At 44.5% G+C, this 17,687-nt stretch overlaps 1 protein-coding gene across 8 annotated transcripts in view; it reads right to left on the bottom strand.

The window, feature by feature from the left end:
- Nucleotides 1-12,557: 12,557 nt before the first annotated feature.
- Nucleotides 12,558-17,687, bottom strand: part of AGBL2 (AGBL carboxypeptidase 2) — a 56,053-nt gene continuing 50,923 nt past the window's right edge. For 6 of the 8 annotated variants that reach the window (XM_060176402.1, XM_016186389.2, XM_060176407.1 and 3 more), the window contains 2 exons: nucleotides 15,715-15,804; nucleotides 12,558-13,086 (listed from right to left, as the gene is read on the bottom strand). In XM_060176402.1, the coding sequence (XP_060032385.1) occupies nucleotides 12,913-13,086; nucleotides 15,715-15,804 (264 nt within the window). In that variant the 3' untranslated portion in view covers nucleotides 12,558-12,912. The remainder of the gene's footprint in view (nucleotides 13,087-15,714; nucleotides 15,805-17,687) is intronic. The other 2 variants (XM_060176406.1, XM_060176409.1) reach the window with 1 other exon arrangement.

Below are 17,687 nucleotides of genomic sequence, written 5' to 3'. Positions count from 1 at the left end.
TAAATGTGGGGTGGGGGCAGGGTGGTAGCATAGTGGGTAAGTGCACATGGTGCAAAGCATAAGGACCCGCATAAGGATCCTGGTTCCAGCCCCTGGGTCCCCATTTGCAGGGGGGTTGCTTCACAAGCAGTGAAGGAGGTCTGTAGGTGTCTGTCTGTCCCCTTCTCTGTCTTCCCCTCCTCTCTCAATTTCTCTCTGTCCTATCCAACAACAAAAACAGCTGTAACAACAGTAACGATAAAAACAACAAGGGCAACAAAAATGGGAAAAATGGCTTCCAGGAGTAGAGGATTCGTGGTACAGGCACCAAGCCTCAGCAATAACCTTGGAGGCAAAGAACAAAAAAAATATATGTGGGGTGGTCCGGAAGATGGCGCAGTGGATAATGGGTTGAACTCTCAAGCATGAGGTCCTCCGTTCCATCCCCAGCAGCACATGTACCAGAATGATGTCTCTCCTCCTATCCCTCTCACTAGTAAATACATTAAAAATATTTTTTAAAATATGTGGGAGTAGATAGAATACTGTTTATACAAAGAAACTCTCATGCCTGAGGCTCCAAAGTCCCAGGTTCAATCCCTTGCACCACCATAAACCAGAGCTGAGCATATATGGGAGTCAAGGAAACAATATGGAGGTTTATACAATAAACTCTCATGTATGAGTTTTCAATCGCCTGGTTCTGTTTTTTTTTTTTTTTAAAGCATTTTTGTTCTATCCTTGGTCTCTGTCTGGCCTAGTAGGGACTCAGGAAATGTAGGAAAACTGTGGACCCCCCCACCCACCAGAATCTGAAGACCCTGTTACAGTTCAGACAGCTCTCAGCTATATTAACTGTTTTCTGTTCAATGATCATTTTCTGTTTCCTTTTATCTGATTTCCTTGAGTTTACTTGGCTGCTCTTTTTCTAACTTTTTTTTTTTGAGGAGGAGGTTGTCACCTGAAGCATTAACCCTCCAGGATGACTTAATTCAGATAGAATCACAGAGACAGAGACAGACAGAAAGACATCACAGCATTGAAGGGCTCGATCCTGGGTCGTGTCTCTAAGAAAGCAAATGCAGTATCTATCTTGCTGACTCCATTTTCTACTCCTCTTTTTCTTTTCTTTCTTTGTTTCTCCTTCCTTCCTTCCTTCCTTCCTTCTTTCCTCCCTCCATCCCTCCTTCCCTCCTCCCTTCTTTCCTTAATAGAGAGAGATAAAGCAAGAGGCAAATGGCAGATAGTGAGGGAAAGAAAGAGACCTGCATTACTACTTCACCTCTCATGAAGCATCCTTCCTGCAGGTAGGAACTGGAGGGTTTGAACCCTGTTCCTTGTGCATTGTAATATGTGTGCTCGATCAGGTGTGCCACCACTTGGCCCTCTAACTTCTTAAGTTAGATGCTCTATTAGTATTAGATTTTGTTGTTGTTGTTGTCACTAAATTTTTCAGAGAGGGAGAGAGGGGAGGAGACCGCAGCACTTCCAGAGGAGGAGAGAGCCACTGAGAGAGTGGGAGCTATACCGCAGCACTGTCTGTGGGGCTACCTTGGGTGTTGTGGAACTCTCATGTGTAGCCGGGGTGAATGTTAAAGTATGCGCTCTACTGGGTGAATTAACTTTTGACCCCAATCACTCTATTTTAATTCTTCTTCTTCTTATTATTTTTTATTGCCATCAGGGTTATTGCTGGGGCTTAGTGCCTGCAAGATGAATCCACCACTCCCCACCAGAGTGCACACTTTTGTTGCTGCTGACGCTAGGGCTTCACTGCCCTAGGTCTACCCCCTCCCCACTGGAAGCACAAAGACAGAGAAAGACACAACAGGACTGAAAGATCTTTCAGTATGATGGGGTCAGGCTGCAACCCGGGTTGTACTTATAACAAAGCAAGTGTACTATCCACAAGAACCATTGGCTAGTTCTGGAGCACACACTTTGCCATGAGTGAGGACCTGGTTTCCAGTTCCCCACCACCACTTGGGGCACTTCCCCCTTGAGGAAATTCATAAGTCATGAAGCAGTGCAGTAGTGTCTCTCCTCTCAGTCTCTCTTCCTCTCAGAGCTCTATTTAAAATAAATAAGAAGGCTCGGCGGTGGCGCACCTGGTTACACACACATTGTACTTCTTCGTCTAGCATTTGCCCTTCTTCCGTAGCCAGTCAACAGCATCAGGTTGAGCCTGATGTAAAGTTTCGAGACCTCCTTTGAATCTGGAGAGGTGGCAGTCGTTGACTATGTGGGTCATAGTCTGTCTGTAGCCGCAGGGGCAGTTTGGGTTGTCTCTGGAACAGAGAAGTTCAGTGTAGGCGTAGGGGACCAGATTGGGTGACGAGACGTCAAGCGTTGGACAGGGTGGGCGAAGATATCCGTGTATATTGGCAGGTCCGGTCGAGCGTAGACGTGGGAAATGAACTTAGATGATGCCGCATCCCGACGAATATCTGGCGGGGCGATGTTGCTAAGAACTGGCAGCCATGGAACCGGGGTGGAACGGATGGTTCCAGAAATTATCCTCATGGAGGAATATAATTTGGAATCGACCAAGTGGACATGGGGGCTACGGAACCATACTGGGGCACAGTATTCTGCAGTGGAATAGCATAATGCCAGAGATGATGATCGTAGTGTGGAAGCACTCGTGCCCCATGAGGAGCTGGCCAGTCTTGCAATGATGTTATTCCTCGCGCCCACCTTTGCTGCAATTTTTATGAGATGTTCGTGAAATGACGGAGTGCGATCGAGAGTAATGCCAAGATAGACTGGCTGGGCTTCATGCCGGATTCTCGTATCGCCAAGCTGCACATTAAGCTCACGCGAGGCCGAGGCATGGTGTAGATGGAAAACAGATGATACCGTTTTTGCAGTGCTAGGGATTAGTCGCCATTTTTTACAGTAATCAGATTATCAGAGACATGTCTTTTGCGTTTCCTCGAGGATGTCGAACTTTGATACCTGAGTTGCACAGCAGATGTCATCAGCATAGATGAACTTCCTTGAAGAAGTTTCTGGGAGGTCATTGATGTAAATATTAAATAGCGTAGGAGCCAGAACAGAGCCCTGAAGGAGGCCACTTGAGACAAGTCTCCATCTGCTAGACTTGTCATCCAGATGCACCAGGAAATCTTCTGTTTTGGAGAAGAAACCATATAGTGTTGGCCACCCATGGAGGCAGGCATCTTGAGATCTTGACTAGGAGACCACGGTGCCACATCGTGTCATAGGCTGCTGTGAGATCAACAAAGACAGCACCCGTCTTTAAATTCTTCTGGAATCCATTTTCAATGTAAGTTGAGAGGGCCAGGGCTTGTTCGCAGGTAGATCACACATTGTACTAAGTGCAAGGATCCCAGTTAGAGTCTCCAACCCCCTCCCCACCTGCAGTGGGGGAGCTTCACAAGTCAGGAATCAGGCCTGCAGGTGTCTATCTTTCTCTCTCTCCGCCCTCCCCCTCTTTTGTTTACCAGAGCACTGCTCAGCTCTGGCTGTTGGTGGTGCAGGGTATTGAACCTGGGACTTTGGAGCCTCAGGCATGAGAGTGTCTTTGCATAACCATTAATGCTATCTACTCCTGCCCTCTCTCACCCTCTTTATCTCCCCTCCTTTCTCAGTTTCTCTCTGTCCTGACAAATAAAATGGAAAAAATAAATGGCTGCCAAGAGCAGTGGATTTGTAGTGCAGGCACTGAGCTCCAGAGATAACCCTGGAGGCAAATAAAATAACTATTCTATTGAATAGTTCATTACTGTATTTTAGTGTGAATGCCCAGCTGAGCACTGCTTTAGCACAAAGACACTAATACTTTTTTAATTTACTATTATCTTTATTTATTGGCTAGAGACAGCCAGAAATCAAGAGGGAGGGGGGTGGTAGAGAGGGAGAGAGACAGAGAGACACCTGCAGCTGTGCTTCACCACTCATAAAGCTTTCCCCCTGCAGGTGGGGGCCGGGGGCTCGAACCCGGGTCCTTGTGCATTGTAATACATGCGCTCAACCAGGTGCGCCACCACCCAGCCCCTCAACACTAATTCTTTTTTTTTTTTTAAGTAATCTTTTTAAAAAAAATTTTTAAATATTTATTTTATTTATTTTTTCCCTTTTGTTGCCCTTGTTGTTTTATTGTTGTAGTTATTATTGTTGTTGTTGTTGTTGGATAGGACAGAGAGAAATGGAGAGAGGGAGGGGAAGACAGAGAGGAGGAGAGAAAGATAGACACCTGCAGACCTGCTTCACTGTCTGTGAAGCGACTCCCCTGCAGGTGGGGAGCCGGGGTTCGAACCGGGATCCTTATGCCTGTCTTTGTGCTTTGTGCCACCTGCACTTAGCCCACTGCACTACAGCCCGACTCCCTCGACACTAATTCTTAACAATTTGGTTTGGATTTCTTCCTTGACCAAAGTTTTATTTGGCAGAGCTTCTTGATTTCTCAATGACAGTTTTCATTTTTTAAATATTTATTTATTCCCTTTTGTTGCCCTTGTTTTATTGTTGTAGTTATTATTGATGTCATTGTTGTTGGATAGGACAGAGAGAAATGGAGAGAGGAGGGGAAGACAGAGAAGAGGAGAGAAAGATAGACATCTGCAGACCTGCTTCACCGCCTATGAAGCGACTCCCCTGCAAGTGGGGAGCTGGGGGCTCAAACCGGGATCCTTTCGCGGGTCCCTTGCGTTTGGCGCCACCTGCGCTTAACCCGCTGTGCTACCGCCCGACTCCCAACAACGTTCATTTTTTATCTCCCAGATATTACAGGCTTTACTGTTTTGTGGTCAGAGAAAGCTCCTCTTTTCTAGTTTTGCTTTTTTACAGTTTTATTTGTCAGGCACTTGCTTTTTAACTAGTAAGTGATCTTTTCCTGTAGGTTCTAGTAGTGTGTGTGTGTGTGTGTGTGTGTGTGTGTGTGTGTGTGTGTGTGTGTGTGTGTGTGTGTGATTTAACTTAGCTTTTGTCCACTACATCAAAGAGAAGCTAGATAAAATTTCCAGTATTTTGCTGTATTGCACCAAAGTTAAGGACTCTGGTGGTGGGGGTAGAGTTCCTGGTGCATGATGGTGGAAGAGGACCTAGTCTGGGGGTGAGAGTGTTTTGTAGAAAACAGAAATGTTACACATGTGTTAACAATTGTATTTACTGTAAATCACTAACCTCCCATAGAATATTTTTTAAATTTCCAATATTTATGTAGATTTTTTTTTTACCATTTCTAGTAGTTTTCTCTTTCTACATACTGATACAATGTCATTTAGTATAGATAATGTGTAGCTCTGACAGTTTCAATGAATACTGTACCCTTTCAGACAGCTTATCTTGTCAAAAAGCTTATGACCCTGAATTCTATCTATTTTGAAGACTTTGGCCTTTATTTCTTCTTGTTTGCACTGGCCCAGTGCTCTTCTGCTCTTTCATTTCCCAATCTCTCTTCATTACTTTGTCTTAAGTGTGTCTTTAGTATGTGCCAAGTACAGTTTCAATACGACAGATATGTCTTCTTATAGTTATGTGGATTTTTTTGTTTGTTTGTTTGCCTCCAGGGTTATCGCTGGGGCTCAGGGCTTGCACTACCAATCCACTGCTCCTGGTGGCCATTTTTTCCAATTTTTTTTTTTATTGGATAGGACAGAGAGAAATAGAGAGGGGTGAGGCATATAGAGGAGGAGAGAAAGGTAGACACCTGCAAACCTGCTTCACTGCTTGTGAAGCGACCCTCCTGCGGGGGGTGGTGGGAGCAGGGGCTCAGACCAGGATCTTTGTTCGGGTCTTTGCACTTCATACTATTGTAATTATTCTTTAAAATCTTTCTACATAAAAAAAATGTCTGGGCTAGGTGGTGGCACACCTGGTTGAATGTATATGTTACAAGGCACAAAGGCCTGGGTTCAAGCCCTCAGTCCCCACCTGCAAGGGGAAAACTTCACAAGTGGTGAAGCAGGGCTGCAGGTGTCTCTCTTTCTCCCTATCTTACCCCTCCCCTTTCCTCTCAATTTCTCTCTGTCCTATTAAAAAAAAAAATGGCCACAGGAGCAGTGGATTTGTAGTGTAGGCACTGAGTTCCAGCAATAACTCTGGAGGCAAAAAAAAAAAAAAAAAGAGATTGGGGGCCAAGTGGTGGCACACTTAGTTAAGCATACACATGATGCACAAGGGCCGGGGTTCAATCCCTAGTACCACCAAAAGCCAGAGCTGGGCAGTGCTGTGGTTTGTCTCTCTCTGTATCTTTCCCTCTGTATATGCCTTTCTCATTAAAATCATTTTTAAAATGTAACAATCAGACAGTTCTGTTTCAGAGATCACAAGTTCATGATGATACAACTGCAGTCCATCTCCTCAGGGTGTTTTACTTTGTTTTCTTCCATGCAACATTTCCATGTTTCCTTTTCCAGAGTGAGAAACCTGGCTTTTCACCACATCTGCACACGTACTCATTGCTCAATCATACAGGAATACATTAAAAATAGTATTTTTAGGAGGCGATGTGAAACCAGGACAAAGAAGGCACACATACTGATTTTCCATGATGCACATCCTAACAACTATATTATCTTAGGGTGGAAAGAACATAATGGTTAGGCAAACAGACTTTCAAGCATGAGGCTCTGGAGTGCCAAGTTCAGTTCTCTACGCTACCATAAGCCAGAGCTAAGCAGTACTCTGGTGAAAGAAAGAGAGGAGAGGGAAAAGGAGAGGGAGGGAGAGAGAGAGGAAGGAAGGAAGGAAGGAGGAAAGAAGGAAGGAAGGGGAAAAAGAAACTTATACTATCTTTTTTTATATATATTTTAAAATATTTATTCCCTTTTGTTGCCCTTGTTTTATTGTTGTAGTTATTATTGCTCTTGTTATTGATGTCGCCGTTGGTGGATAGGACAGAGAGAAATGGAGAGAGGAGGGGAAGACAGAGGGGGAGAGAAAGACAGACACCTGCAGACCAGCTTCACCACCTGTAAAGCGACTCCCCTGCAGGTAGGGAGTGGGGGCTTGAACCAAGATCCTTACGCTTTGCACCACCTGCACTTAACCCGCTGCCCTACCACCTGATTCCCGAAACTTATACTATCTTAAAAAATGTAGTGTACTGACATTTTTTTTCTCTGCTCTATCAAATAAAAAACAAACAAAAAAAACCTTCACTGCCACAAAATGTTTTTTTTAAAGGAAAAAAAGTAAATGAAAAAAAAATTAAAAAGGTCGTTTTCGGAATTGTTTTGCTAATACCAGTACATGAACAAATCTGCTGAAGAGATTTCCAAATCCACTGGAGTTGTCTCCATGCCCCACTCTCCATGGCCTGGCTTCTTAGCTTGTGGGAGGGAGAGGGAGGCAGGGAGGGAACAGGGGACTTGAGAAGAGGGGGGTGTGAAGTAGAAATGGGGGCACGGCAGGGGAGGGATTCCAACTTCTGGAGCAGAGGCTGATTGGCCTGTTTTCCTGCCCACAACCCTCTTGTCAGCCGGGGAGTAGGAACAGGGGAGGATCCAGAGTTGGGGAAGGACCAGATGGCTGTGCAGAAGGACCAGGGTGAGCGCTCAGGGTGCTGGCAAGAGAGTGGCTAACAGAATGTAGCCCAGAGCCTGGACTGAATGTGGGAGGAAAGGACAGACTGGAGCTTGAGCTGGGCCCAGAAGGTGCCAGGGGCTGTGAGGAGAGACTGCTGTACTTGTAATCTTTGTTTCCCTAGAATCAGACGGAGCTTCAGTGAGGCAAGACCTAGCTGTCTCAGGCTGAGCCGAGGAGATGTTTTGGGTCCTTTAAAGCAATGTTGGATCAAATGCTGAAAGCACCATTCAAATGAACTTGAAATCACAAAGGGTGAACAGTTAACTGTATTTATATACTTTCTTCCAATTTGGGGGGGTTTTTCTTTTCCCGATCCAGCTTTCTAGTCCTATTTTCAACTTTGACATCATCTTCCCAGAAAATACTTTTAGTCTACCTAAAACTTAGTTAACTTTTAGTTAGCTATCAGGCTCAAGCAAAAATTACTAAAGCCAGGGGCCCCGTGGAACATACTTAAAATAGACTTCACTTAGTTTTTCCTTTTTCTTTTTCTTTTTTTTTTTTAACCAGAGCACTGCTCAGCTCTGGCTGATGGTGATGTAGGGTATTGAACCTGGGACTTTGGAGCCTCAGGCATGAGAGTCTGTTGGTATAACCATTATGCTAACTCTCCTCTCCCCACCCCAACCTTTAAAAAAAAAAAAAAAATATATATATATATATATATATATATATATATATATTGCATCCAGGGTTATCACTAGGGCTTATGAATCCACTGCTCCTAGAGGCCATTTTTTGTTGCCCTTGTTACTATTATTTTATTGCTGTTATTGCTATTGTTCTTGTTGGATAGGACAGAGAGAAACCAAGGAGGGGAAGACAGCAAGGGGGAGAGAAAGACACCTGCAGACCTGTTTCACTGCTTGTGAAGTGGCCCCCCTGCAGGTGGGGAGCTGGGAGCTAGAACTAGGATCCTTGCACAGGTCCTTGTGCTTCATGCCATGTGTACTTAACCCTCTACACTACTGCCTGGCACCCAAAAACATTTTATTTGTTTTGGGGCCAGATGATGGCGCACCAGGTTAAGCACACACATTAAAATGCACTAGGACACCCAGGTTCAAGCCCCTGGTCCCACCTGGGAAAACTTCACGAGTAATGAAGCAGGGCTGCAGGTATCTTGTCTCTTCCCCTCTCTCTCCCCTCTCAATTTCTGTTTCTATGCAATAATTAAAATTAAAATTTTTTAATATTAGCTTTATTTATTTATTGGAAAGAGACAGCAAGAAATTGAGAGGGTAGGGTAAGATAGAGAGGGAGAGAGAGAGAGAGACACCTGCAGCCTTTCTTCACCACTCATGAAGCTTTCCCCCTGCGGGTGGGGACCAGGGGCCCGAACCTGAGTCCTTTCGCACTGTTAACATGTGCGCTCAACCAGGTGCGTCACCACCTGGCCCCTAAATTAAAATATTTAAAAAATTAAAATAAAATAAATATTTTATTTGTTTTAATGAGAGAGATATTAGAAAGATACACAGAGGGAGTCAGGCTGTAGCGCAGCGGGCTAAGCGCAGGTGGCGCAAAGCACAAGGACCGGCATAAGGATCCCGGTTCGAGCCCCGGCTCCCCACCTGCAGGGGAGTCGCTTCACAGGCGGTGAAGCAGGTCTGCAGGTGTCTATCTTTCTCTCCTCCTCTCTGTCTTCCCCTCCCTCTCTCCATTTCTCTCTGTCCTATCCAACAACGACAACAACAATAATAACTACAACAATAAAACAACAAGGGCAACAAAAGGGAATAAATAAATAAAATAAATAAAATAAAATAAATTAAATTAAAAAAAAGAAAGATACACAGAGAGAGACCAGAGCACTGCTCAGCTCTGGCTCATGGTGGTACTGAGGATTGAACCAGTGGCCTCAGAATTTCAGGCACAAAAGTCTTTTGCACAACCATTATGCTGCTTCCCTAGCCCTATCCATAGCCTTGAAGCTACTGCCCTCTTCCCTTGCCCCAGCCTGTGTCAGATTCAAACCTAGGTATTTTAAGTTCCAAACAAATACCCTATAATTTCCTACAAGATTCTGAAGTGAACTAACAGAAGGTCTTACCAAGTGTAAAAAACATGGATGGGGCTGGGGAGACAGCATAATGGTTATGCAAGAAAATTTTCATGCCTGAGCTATCAAAGTCTCAGGTCCACCCCCAATCCCCTACCCCAAATTAGAACAAAATGGGGGAAAAAAATTAAAGCATGGACAGATATTCCATTTAAAAGAAGGGAAAACACAAAAGCAAAGCTTGGACTGGAGTTGGTGTATTGCACCAAAGTCAAAGACTCAGGGACTAGGGGAGGGTTCAGGTCCCGAAGCATGATGGCCAGCAAGACTGGGAGGACTGAATTGTTATGTGGAAAACCGAGCAAGGCTACACATGTGCAAACTACTGTATTTTACTGTCAGCTGTAAACCATCAATCCTCCCAATAAAGAGAGAACACCAAACTATAACCTTACATGTGTAGCGCCAGGGACAGACCTCATGCTTTTAAGTCTAACACCCTAGCCACTGTGCCACATCCTGGTCTACCATCCCTTTGAAAACAATCATGCAAGGCTGGGGAGACAATATAATGGTTGTGCAAAAGGCTTTAATGCCTGAGGGTCAATCCCTAGCACTACCATAAGCCAGAATTAAGCAGCACTCTGGTAGCTCTCTTTGTGTGTCTTTTTGTCATTAAAAACAAGTAAATATGGAAAAAAAATAAATAAAGGCAGGTGGTGGTACACTGGCTGAGCACACATGTTACAATGCACAAGGACCTGGGTTCAAGCTACTTGCAAGGGGAAAGCTTTGTGAGTGGCAAAGCAGTGTTGCAGGTGTCTCTCTATCTTTCCTTCTCTCTCTCTCTCTCGTTACCAGAGCACTGTTCAGCTCTGGCTTATAGTGGTGAGGGGGATTGAACCTGGGACTTTGGAGCCTCAGGCATGAAAAGCCGTCTGCATAACCACTATGCTAGCTATCCTCTGCCTCTTTCCCTCTCTCTATCACCCCTTCCTTCTCGATTTTTGGCTGTCTCTATCCAATAAATAAAGATAATAAAAAATAAATAAAATATTTTTAAAAAGCTTAAAGCAGGCCAGGCAGTGGCGCTCCTGCTTTAGCACACAAAGTACTAAGTGCAAGGATCCATGCAAGGATCTGGGTTCTAGCCCCTCCATCTCCACACCTGCAGGAGGGAAGCTTCACAAGTGGTGAAGCAGATCTGCAGGTGTCTTTCTCCTTCCCTCTCAATTTCTCTCTGTCCTATCCAATAAAATGGAAAAAATGGCAGCCAGGAACAGTAGATTCATAGTGCTGGCACTGAACCCCAATGATAACACTGGAGGTAAAAAAAATAAAATCTAAGTGTGGGGGGGTAAGGAGAGGTGCATAGTATCTAGAAACAACATTGTTCAATTTCTCTGTAATTTAAAAGACACAGATAATAGTTAATTTGCCATGTAGCTTTTAATTTTTTAAAAATTATTTCAGGGGTAGATAGCATAATGGTTATGCAGAGACTCTCATGCCTGAGCCTCCAAAGTCCCAGGTTCAATCTCCTGCACCACCATAAGAGCACTAAGCTGTGATCTCATAAAAATAATAAATAGGGGAGTCAGTCAGTAACACAGCGGGTTAAGTGCACATGGCGCAAAGCCAAGGACCAGCATAAGGACCCGGGTTTGAGCCCCCAGCTCCCCACCTGCAGGGGAGTCGCTTCACAAGCGGTGAAGGTCTGCAGGTGTCTTTCTCTCCCCCTTTGTCTTCCCCTCCTCTCTCCATTTCTCTCTGTCCTATCCAACAACAAGGGCATCTATAACAACAATAACCACAACAAGGGCAACAAAGGAGAAAAAAATAGCCTCCAGGAGCAGTGGATTCGTGGTACAGGCATGGAGCCCCAGCAATAACCCTGGAGACCAAAATTAAATAAATAAATAAAATTAATAAATACTTATTTAAAATGACTGAATGATGGCTCACCAGCTTAAGCACACAGTTACAATATATATATATTTATAATTTTTAATATTTATTTATTCCCTTTTGTTGCCCGTTTTTTATTGTTGTTGTAACTATTATTGTTGTCGTTATTGATGTTGTCGTTGGATAGGACAGAGAGAAATGGAGAGAGGAGAGGAAGACAGAGAAGGGGAGAGAAAGATAGACACCTGCAAACCTGCTTCACTGCCTGTGAAGCGACTCCCCTGCAGGTGGGGAGCCGGGGTTCGAACCGGGATCCTTAAGCTAGTCCTTGCGCTTTGCGCCACCTGCACTCAACCCACTGCGATACCGCTCGACCCCCAACTCCCAATATTTTTTAATAGAAACAGAGAAAGCAGAGAGTGAAAGCACCAAAGTTTCCTTCAGTGCCGTGGGTCCAGGCTCGAGCCTTGGTGGTGCACATGGCAGAGCAGCTAGGTCACCAGCTCAGCCTTGGGATCCCCATCACTCATCAACCACCCAGGTGGTGACTGAAAGAATTTAAATGTGATGAAAAACATGTAGAACACTTTCCATCCAGTGTGAAGGGAAAATGATAAAAGCAAAACGAGAGGCTTGGGGCTGAGGGTGTGTAGCACAGACTTCACATGTGTGAGGCCCTGACTTGGTCACCAGCACTCTCCCTGTGTAGGGGATCTGGCATGAACTAGATGTATTTGCTCTAGTGTGAATCTAGTCTGTTGATATGCTAGGCTGTCACCAGCAGGGAGTGCTTGGTGCTTTTGAGGGATAAAAAGAAGAGAAAAGAAAAAAGAAAAGAAAAGAAAAGCTTCTGTTCACTTATAATTATGCAGTCAGTCAATCAAAAGAAACATCTAGTTAGATTTTTAATCACCAGGTTTTCAACATTTACAAGTATCTGCAATGTTCAACTGTAGTTACTATGTGAATTGTTTTCTCTATGGGAAGACCTTGTCCCCCAGCAAACTTGGTACTCAACAGTCTGATCATTCACTGCTGGAAAGCTTTGACTCCCCCACCCCCACCCCCACCCCCGCCCAGGCTTTAACATCACATACTTCCAGAACGTTTCAAAAATAGTTTGATGCTTTAAAATTGATTTTCACATAATTTTAGAGAGATTATCTAGACTGATTTCAAAGCCATATCTGTGTGGTAGTTCCATGAAAACACACTTCAATTTCTGGTAGAGGAAGTTTTACTATATACATCATAATGTAAGTTTAATTTTATAAAAAAATAATTTAATTCCTGAGTTATGCATCTGGAGGGCATACACAAGAGTACAAGCACAAACTGGGAAGTCAGGGCATGATGAGCGAACTATAGAGTATACCACAAATGAATATGTCCGTCCTGATCACACAGTTCACCTTTAACATACATGTTTCTAATACAAAACATGCCCAGGTGTGGCGTGGCCCAAGCACCTATGGGTATGTGTATATGTGCAGGGACGGGTACTCTGTCAGGGCATCGTGGCCTCTCTTTGTGGCAGGATATCTATTCCTGGACCAGTGTGGTTTCAGGGCTGGAGCCGGCTCTTGGCTGGTGTCTGTGCTTCTCTTGGAAGGGCGTGATAATGTATATTCGGGCTTCTCTCTCTGTGCAAACAAGATATAAAAGTTGAGTTCACTTATGTTACAACTGCTAAAGTTACATGTAGGATTTGGGCTGGGTTTGTAAGGGGTTCGAAGTATTTATTTGCCTTTCTCTCCAAATACTCAAGTAACTGATATTGGTAAAAGACAGAAACGAACCAAGCATTTGGCCCAAGTTAAAGACAGACCAGTGGGTACTGCAGTATTTGTATTACCCTGGAAAGTTCAGGGACTGTAATTTTTTTATAAACTTTAAAAAAATATTTATTTATTCATTCCATTTTGTTGCCCTTGTTGTTTTTTATTGTTGTAGCTATTATTGATGTCATTGTTGCTGGATAGGACAGAGAGAAATGGAGAGAGGAGGGGAAGACAGAGAAGAGGAGAGAAAGATAGACACCTGCAGATCTGCTTCACCGCTTGTGAAGTGACCCCCGCCCCTGCAGGTGGGGAGCCGGGGCTCGAATGCAGGTTGTTGCGCTGTGCACCACATGTGCTTAACCCACTGCGCTACTACCCGACTCCCCCAGGGACCGTAATTTATAAGCTGCCTAGAAACTTTACATAAAGGAAGAGAAGAATTTGATCTTTAGGGAGTCTGGCGGTAGCACAGAGGGTTAATCGTACGTGGCGCAAAGTGCAAGGACCAGCGGAAGGATCCCGGTTCAAGCCCCAGATCCCCAACTATAAGGGAGTCACTTCATCCTTAACTGGGTGTGCTATTGCCCAGCCCTCTAGATTTATCTGATTTATTTTCCTTATTTCACACAAGACAGAGTATCACATGACAGAGAGACAAGTCAAACTTTTACCTGATTCTTTTTTATTTTTATTTATTTATTCCCTTTTGTTGCCCTTGTTGTCTACCTGGTTCTTAATGGTGTTGGGAATGGAACTGGGAGCCTCAGTGCACAAACCAGGGGCTTGACCTAGGTTCAAGCCCCTGGTCCCCAACTGCAGGAAGTCTACTTCACCAGCGGTGGAGCAGGTGTGTAGACATCTATCTCTGTCTCCTTCTCTCTGTCTCCCCTCCCCTCTCAATTTCTCTTTGTCCTAATAAAAATTAGGGGGAAAATAAGGGCTGCTGGGTGCAGTGGATTCACAGTGCTGGCACTAAGCTCAGCAATAACCCTGGTGGGGAAAGAAAAAAAAAAGACAGAAAAAGAAAGAAAGAAAATTTTAATCCCCCCCCACCCCCTGCAAAAAACAAAATGTGCTGGTTGGGACTGAATCCAGGTTCTCACACATGGCATTCACTCTATTGCTGAGCTTTTTCCTTATTTATTTATCTTTGCCTCCAGGATTATCGCTGAGACTCAATGCCTGCACTATGAGTGCACTGCTTCTGGAGGCTCACCCCCCCCTTTTGTTGCCCTTGTTTATCGTTGTTATTATTATTGCTGTCATTGTTGTTGGATAGGACAGAGAGAAATGGAGAGAGGAGAGGAAGACAGAGCAGGGGAGAGAAAGACACCTGCAAACCTATTTCACCGCCTGTGAAGTGACCCCCCCTGAAGTGACCTCCCCTGAAGTGACCCCCTGAAGTGACCCCCCCGGAAGTGACCCTCCCCCAAGCAACCTCCCCCAGGTCCTTGCACTTTGCGCCACGTGAGTTTAAACCGCTGCGCCACCGCCCAGCCCCCCCACTTATTTAAACCCAAGTCACATGCATGATTTCTCTGCTCTGGGACACTTTTTTTTTTTTTTTTTTTTTGCCTCACTGGGGCTCAGTGTCTGCACCTCGAATCCACGGCTCCTGGAGACCATTTTTCCCATTTTGTTGCCCTTTTTGTTGCCCTTGTTGTAATTGTTATTGTTGTTATTGCTGCTGTTGTTGTTGGATAGGACAATGAGAAATCGAGAGAGGTCGGGAAGACAGATTGGGGGAGGGAAAGACAGACACCTGCAGACCTGCCTCACCGCAGTGAAGCGACTCCCCTGCAGCTGGGGAGTCGGGGGGCTCGAACCAGGATCCTTACGCTGGTCCCTGTGCTTTGCGCCATGTGCACTTAACCTGCTGCGCTGCTGCGATAACGCCCAGCCCCCCTGGGCCACTTTTTCATTCAGGTAGAGGGACAGAGGGACAGAGAGAGGGAGCGACTGCACAATATCAGAGCTTCCTCTGGTACCAAAGCCTCTTCCATGTGGTGCTGGGGTTTAAACCTAAGCTGCACATATCATATGATAAGGCATGTGCGTACTGAGTGAGTTATCTCTCTGCCCCCTTTTTCTTATGTATAAAAAAGCAAATTATTCATCAACCTAGGTAACAAATGATGAGTGGTGGCACTGGACTTGAAGTGTTCCTTATCAAGATTGGAGGTAACTGTTTGTTGTTACCATTTTTTAGGGCTAGTCATGGTTGTTTTTTTAACCTGAAATCTTGCCACATGGTTATAAAGTAATGGTTGTCTATTAAGCATTTGTTTCCGCTCTGGCTGGGCCTCAGGAAGGTCCGGTGGCTTGTAGCCTGAAGGTACAAACTACCTTAGCTGCTCACCAGAGCAGAGCCAGTGGGAAATGAGAAACTAAAGTGGGCTGAGGAAACCCCCCCCCAAGTCACACTTTGCATTTGAAACCCAAGTAAAGCTAGCTGCTAGCAGAAATCATAGGTAATCATAAGTGAAATACCTGCATTCTCTCTTTATTTTTAGTCAGAATCAAGGCAGTCATTTTTGATCGGTTCAGAGAGGTGCCTTCATTTCTTCGATTTAACTGTGACTAAAATAAACAAACACATTTCTCACTGAGATAAGAATGAGGATGGAAAATATACACTACTTGAAAAAAAAAAAGCTATGTACTACTTGAGTGTTTTGTCTTTATTCACACATTTTGACTCACTATGATACTCTAACAGACAGAAGGGGGAGGATGCAAATGATTAATAATCCAAAGAAGAGAAGAAAACTAGTATTTATTGAGTGCCTAGCAGGAATAATAAATAAATAAATAAATAAATAAATAAATAAATAAATAAATAAGGGCCCAGGTGGTGGTGCACCTAGTTGAGTGCACATGTTACAATGTTAAAGGACCCCGGTTCAAGCCCCCTGTCTCCACCTGCAGGGGGAAAGCTTTGCAAGTGGTGAAGCAAAGCTGCAGGTGTCTCTCTTCCTCACTATCTTCCCCATCTCTCTTGATTTCTCTGTCTCTATTCAGTAGATAAATAAATAAATATTATAAATCTAGGAGCCTCTTTCTTTCTTTCTTTCTTTTCTTTCTTTCTTTTTGCCTCTAGGGTTATTGGTGGAGCGCTGTAAGCACAGCAAGTATCTGTAAGCACTATGAATCCACTGCTCCTGGAGGCCATTTTCCCCATTTTTGTTGCCCTTGCTGCTCTTGTTGTTATTGTTATTGTTGTTGGATAGAACAGAGAGAAATGGAGAGAGGAGAAGACAGAGAAGGGGAGAGAAAGATAGAAACCTGCAGGAGTCAGGCGGTAGTACAGAGGGTTAAGCGCAGGTGGCGCAAAGCACAAGACCCAGCATAAGGATCCTGGTTCAAGCCCCCGGCTCCCCACCTGCAAGGGAGTCGCTTCACAGGCAGTGAAGCAGGTCTGCAGGTGTCTATCTTTCTCTCCCCCTCTGTCTTCCCCCTCCTCTCTCTATTTCTGTCCTATCCAATAACAACATCAATAATAACAATAATAATAACTACAATAATAAAACAACAAGGGCAACAAATGGAATAAATAAATAAATTTATTTAAAAAAAAAGATAGACACCTGCAGACCTGCTTCACTGTTTGTGAAGTGACTCCCCCTGCAGTTGAGGAGCCAGGCGCTCAAACTGGAATCCTTACTCAGGTCTTTTTATTATTATTATTATCTTTATTTATTTATTAGATAGAGACAGCCAGAAATTGAGAGGGACGGGGGTGATAGAAAGGGAGAGAGGTAGAGAGACACCTGCAGCACTGCTTCACCACTTGGGAAGCTTCTCCACTGCAGGTGGGGACCGGGGGCTTGAACCCGGGTCCTTGTGCACTATAACACGTGCGCTTAACCAGGTGTGCCACCAGCCGGCCCTTACCACCATGTGCGCTACGCCTGGTCCCCTAGGAGTTTTTTTCCTATCAACATTAAGGGCATTTTTTTTTTTTAACCAAAGCACTGCTCTGGCTTATGTTGGTGTGGGGCACTGGACCCAGGACTTTGGAACCCTAGGCATGAGAGTCTTTTTGTTTTATTTATTAAGGCTTTTTTTTTTTTTTCTCCAGAGCACTGATCAGCTCTGGCTTATAGTGGTTCAGGTAATTGAACCCGGAACTTTGGAGCCTCAGCCATGAGAATATGCTTGCATAACCATTATGCTATCTACCCCTGCCCTGAACTTTTAAAAAAAAATTTCTTTCTTTTTTTATTGCTGCCAGGGTTATCACTGGGGCTCAGTGCCAGCCATATTCCCCTGCTCCAGGCAGCCAGTTTTTTCTTTCTATTTTATTGGCTAGGACAGAGAGAAATTGAAAGAGGAGGGGAGATAGAGAGGGAGAAAGAAAGAACACTTGCACACCTGCTCATGAAGTGTCCCTCAAGCAGGTAGGGAGTGGGGGCTTGAACCCAGGTCCTTATACATGGTAATATGTGTGCTTAACTGGGTGC

This window comes from Erinaceus europaeus, chromosome 17, assembly GCF_950295315.1.
Source record: "Erinaceus europaeus chromosome 17, mEriEur2.1, whole genome shotgun sequence".
Lineage (NCBI taxonomy): Eukaryota > Metazoa > Chordata > Mammalia > Eulipotyphla > Erinaceidae > Erinaceus > Erinaceus europaeus.
Note: the sequence above shows the minus strand (reverse complement) of the source record. Positions and strands in the feature narration are given on the sequence as shown.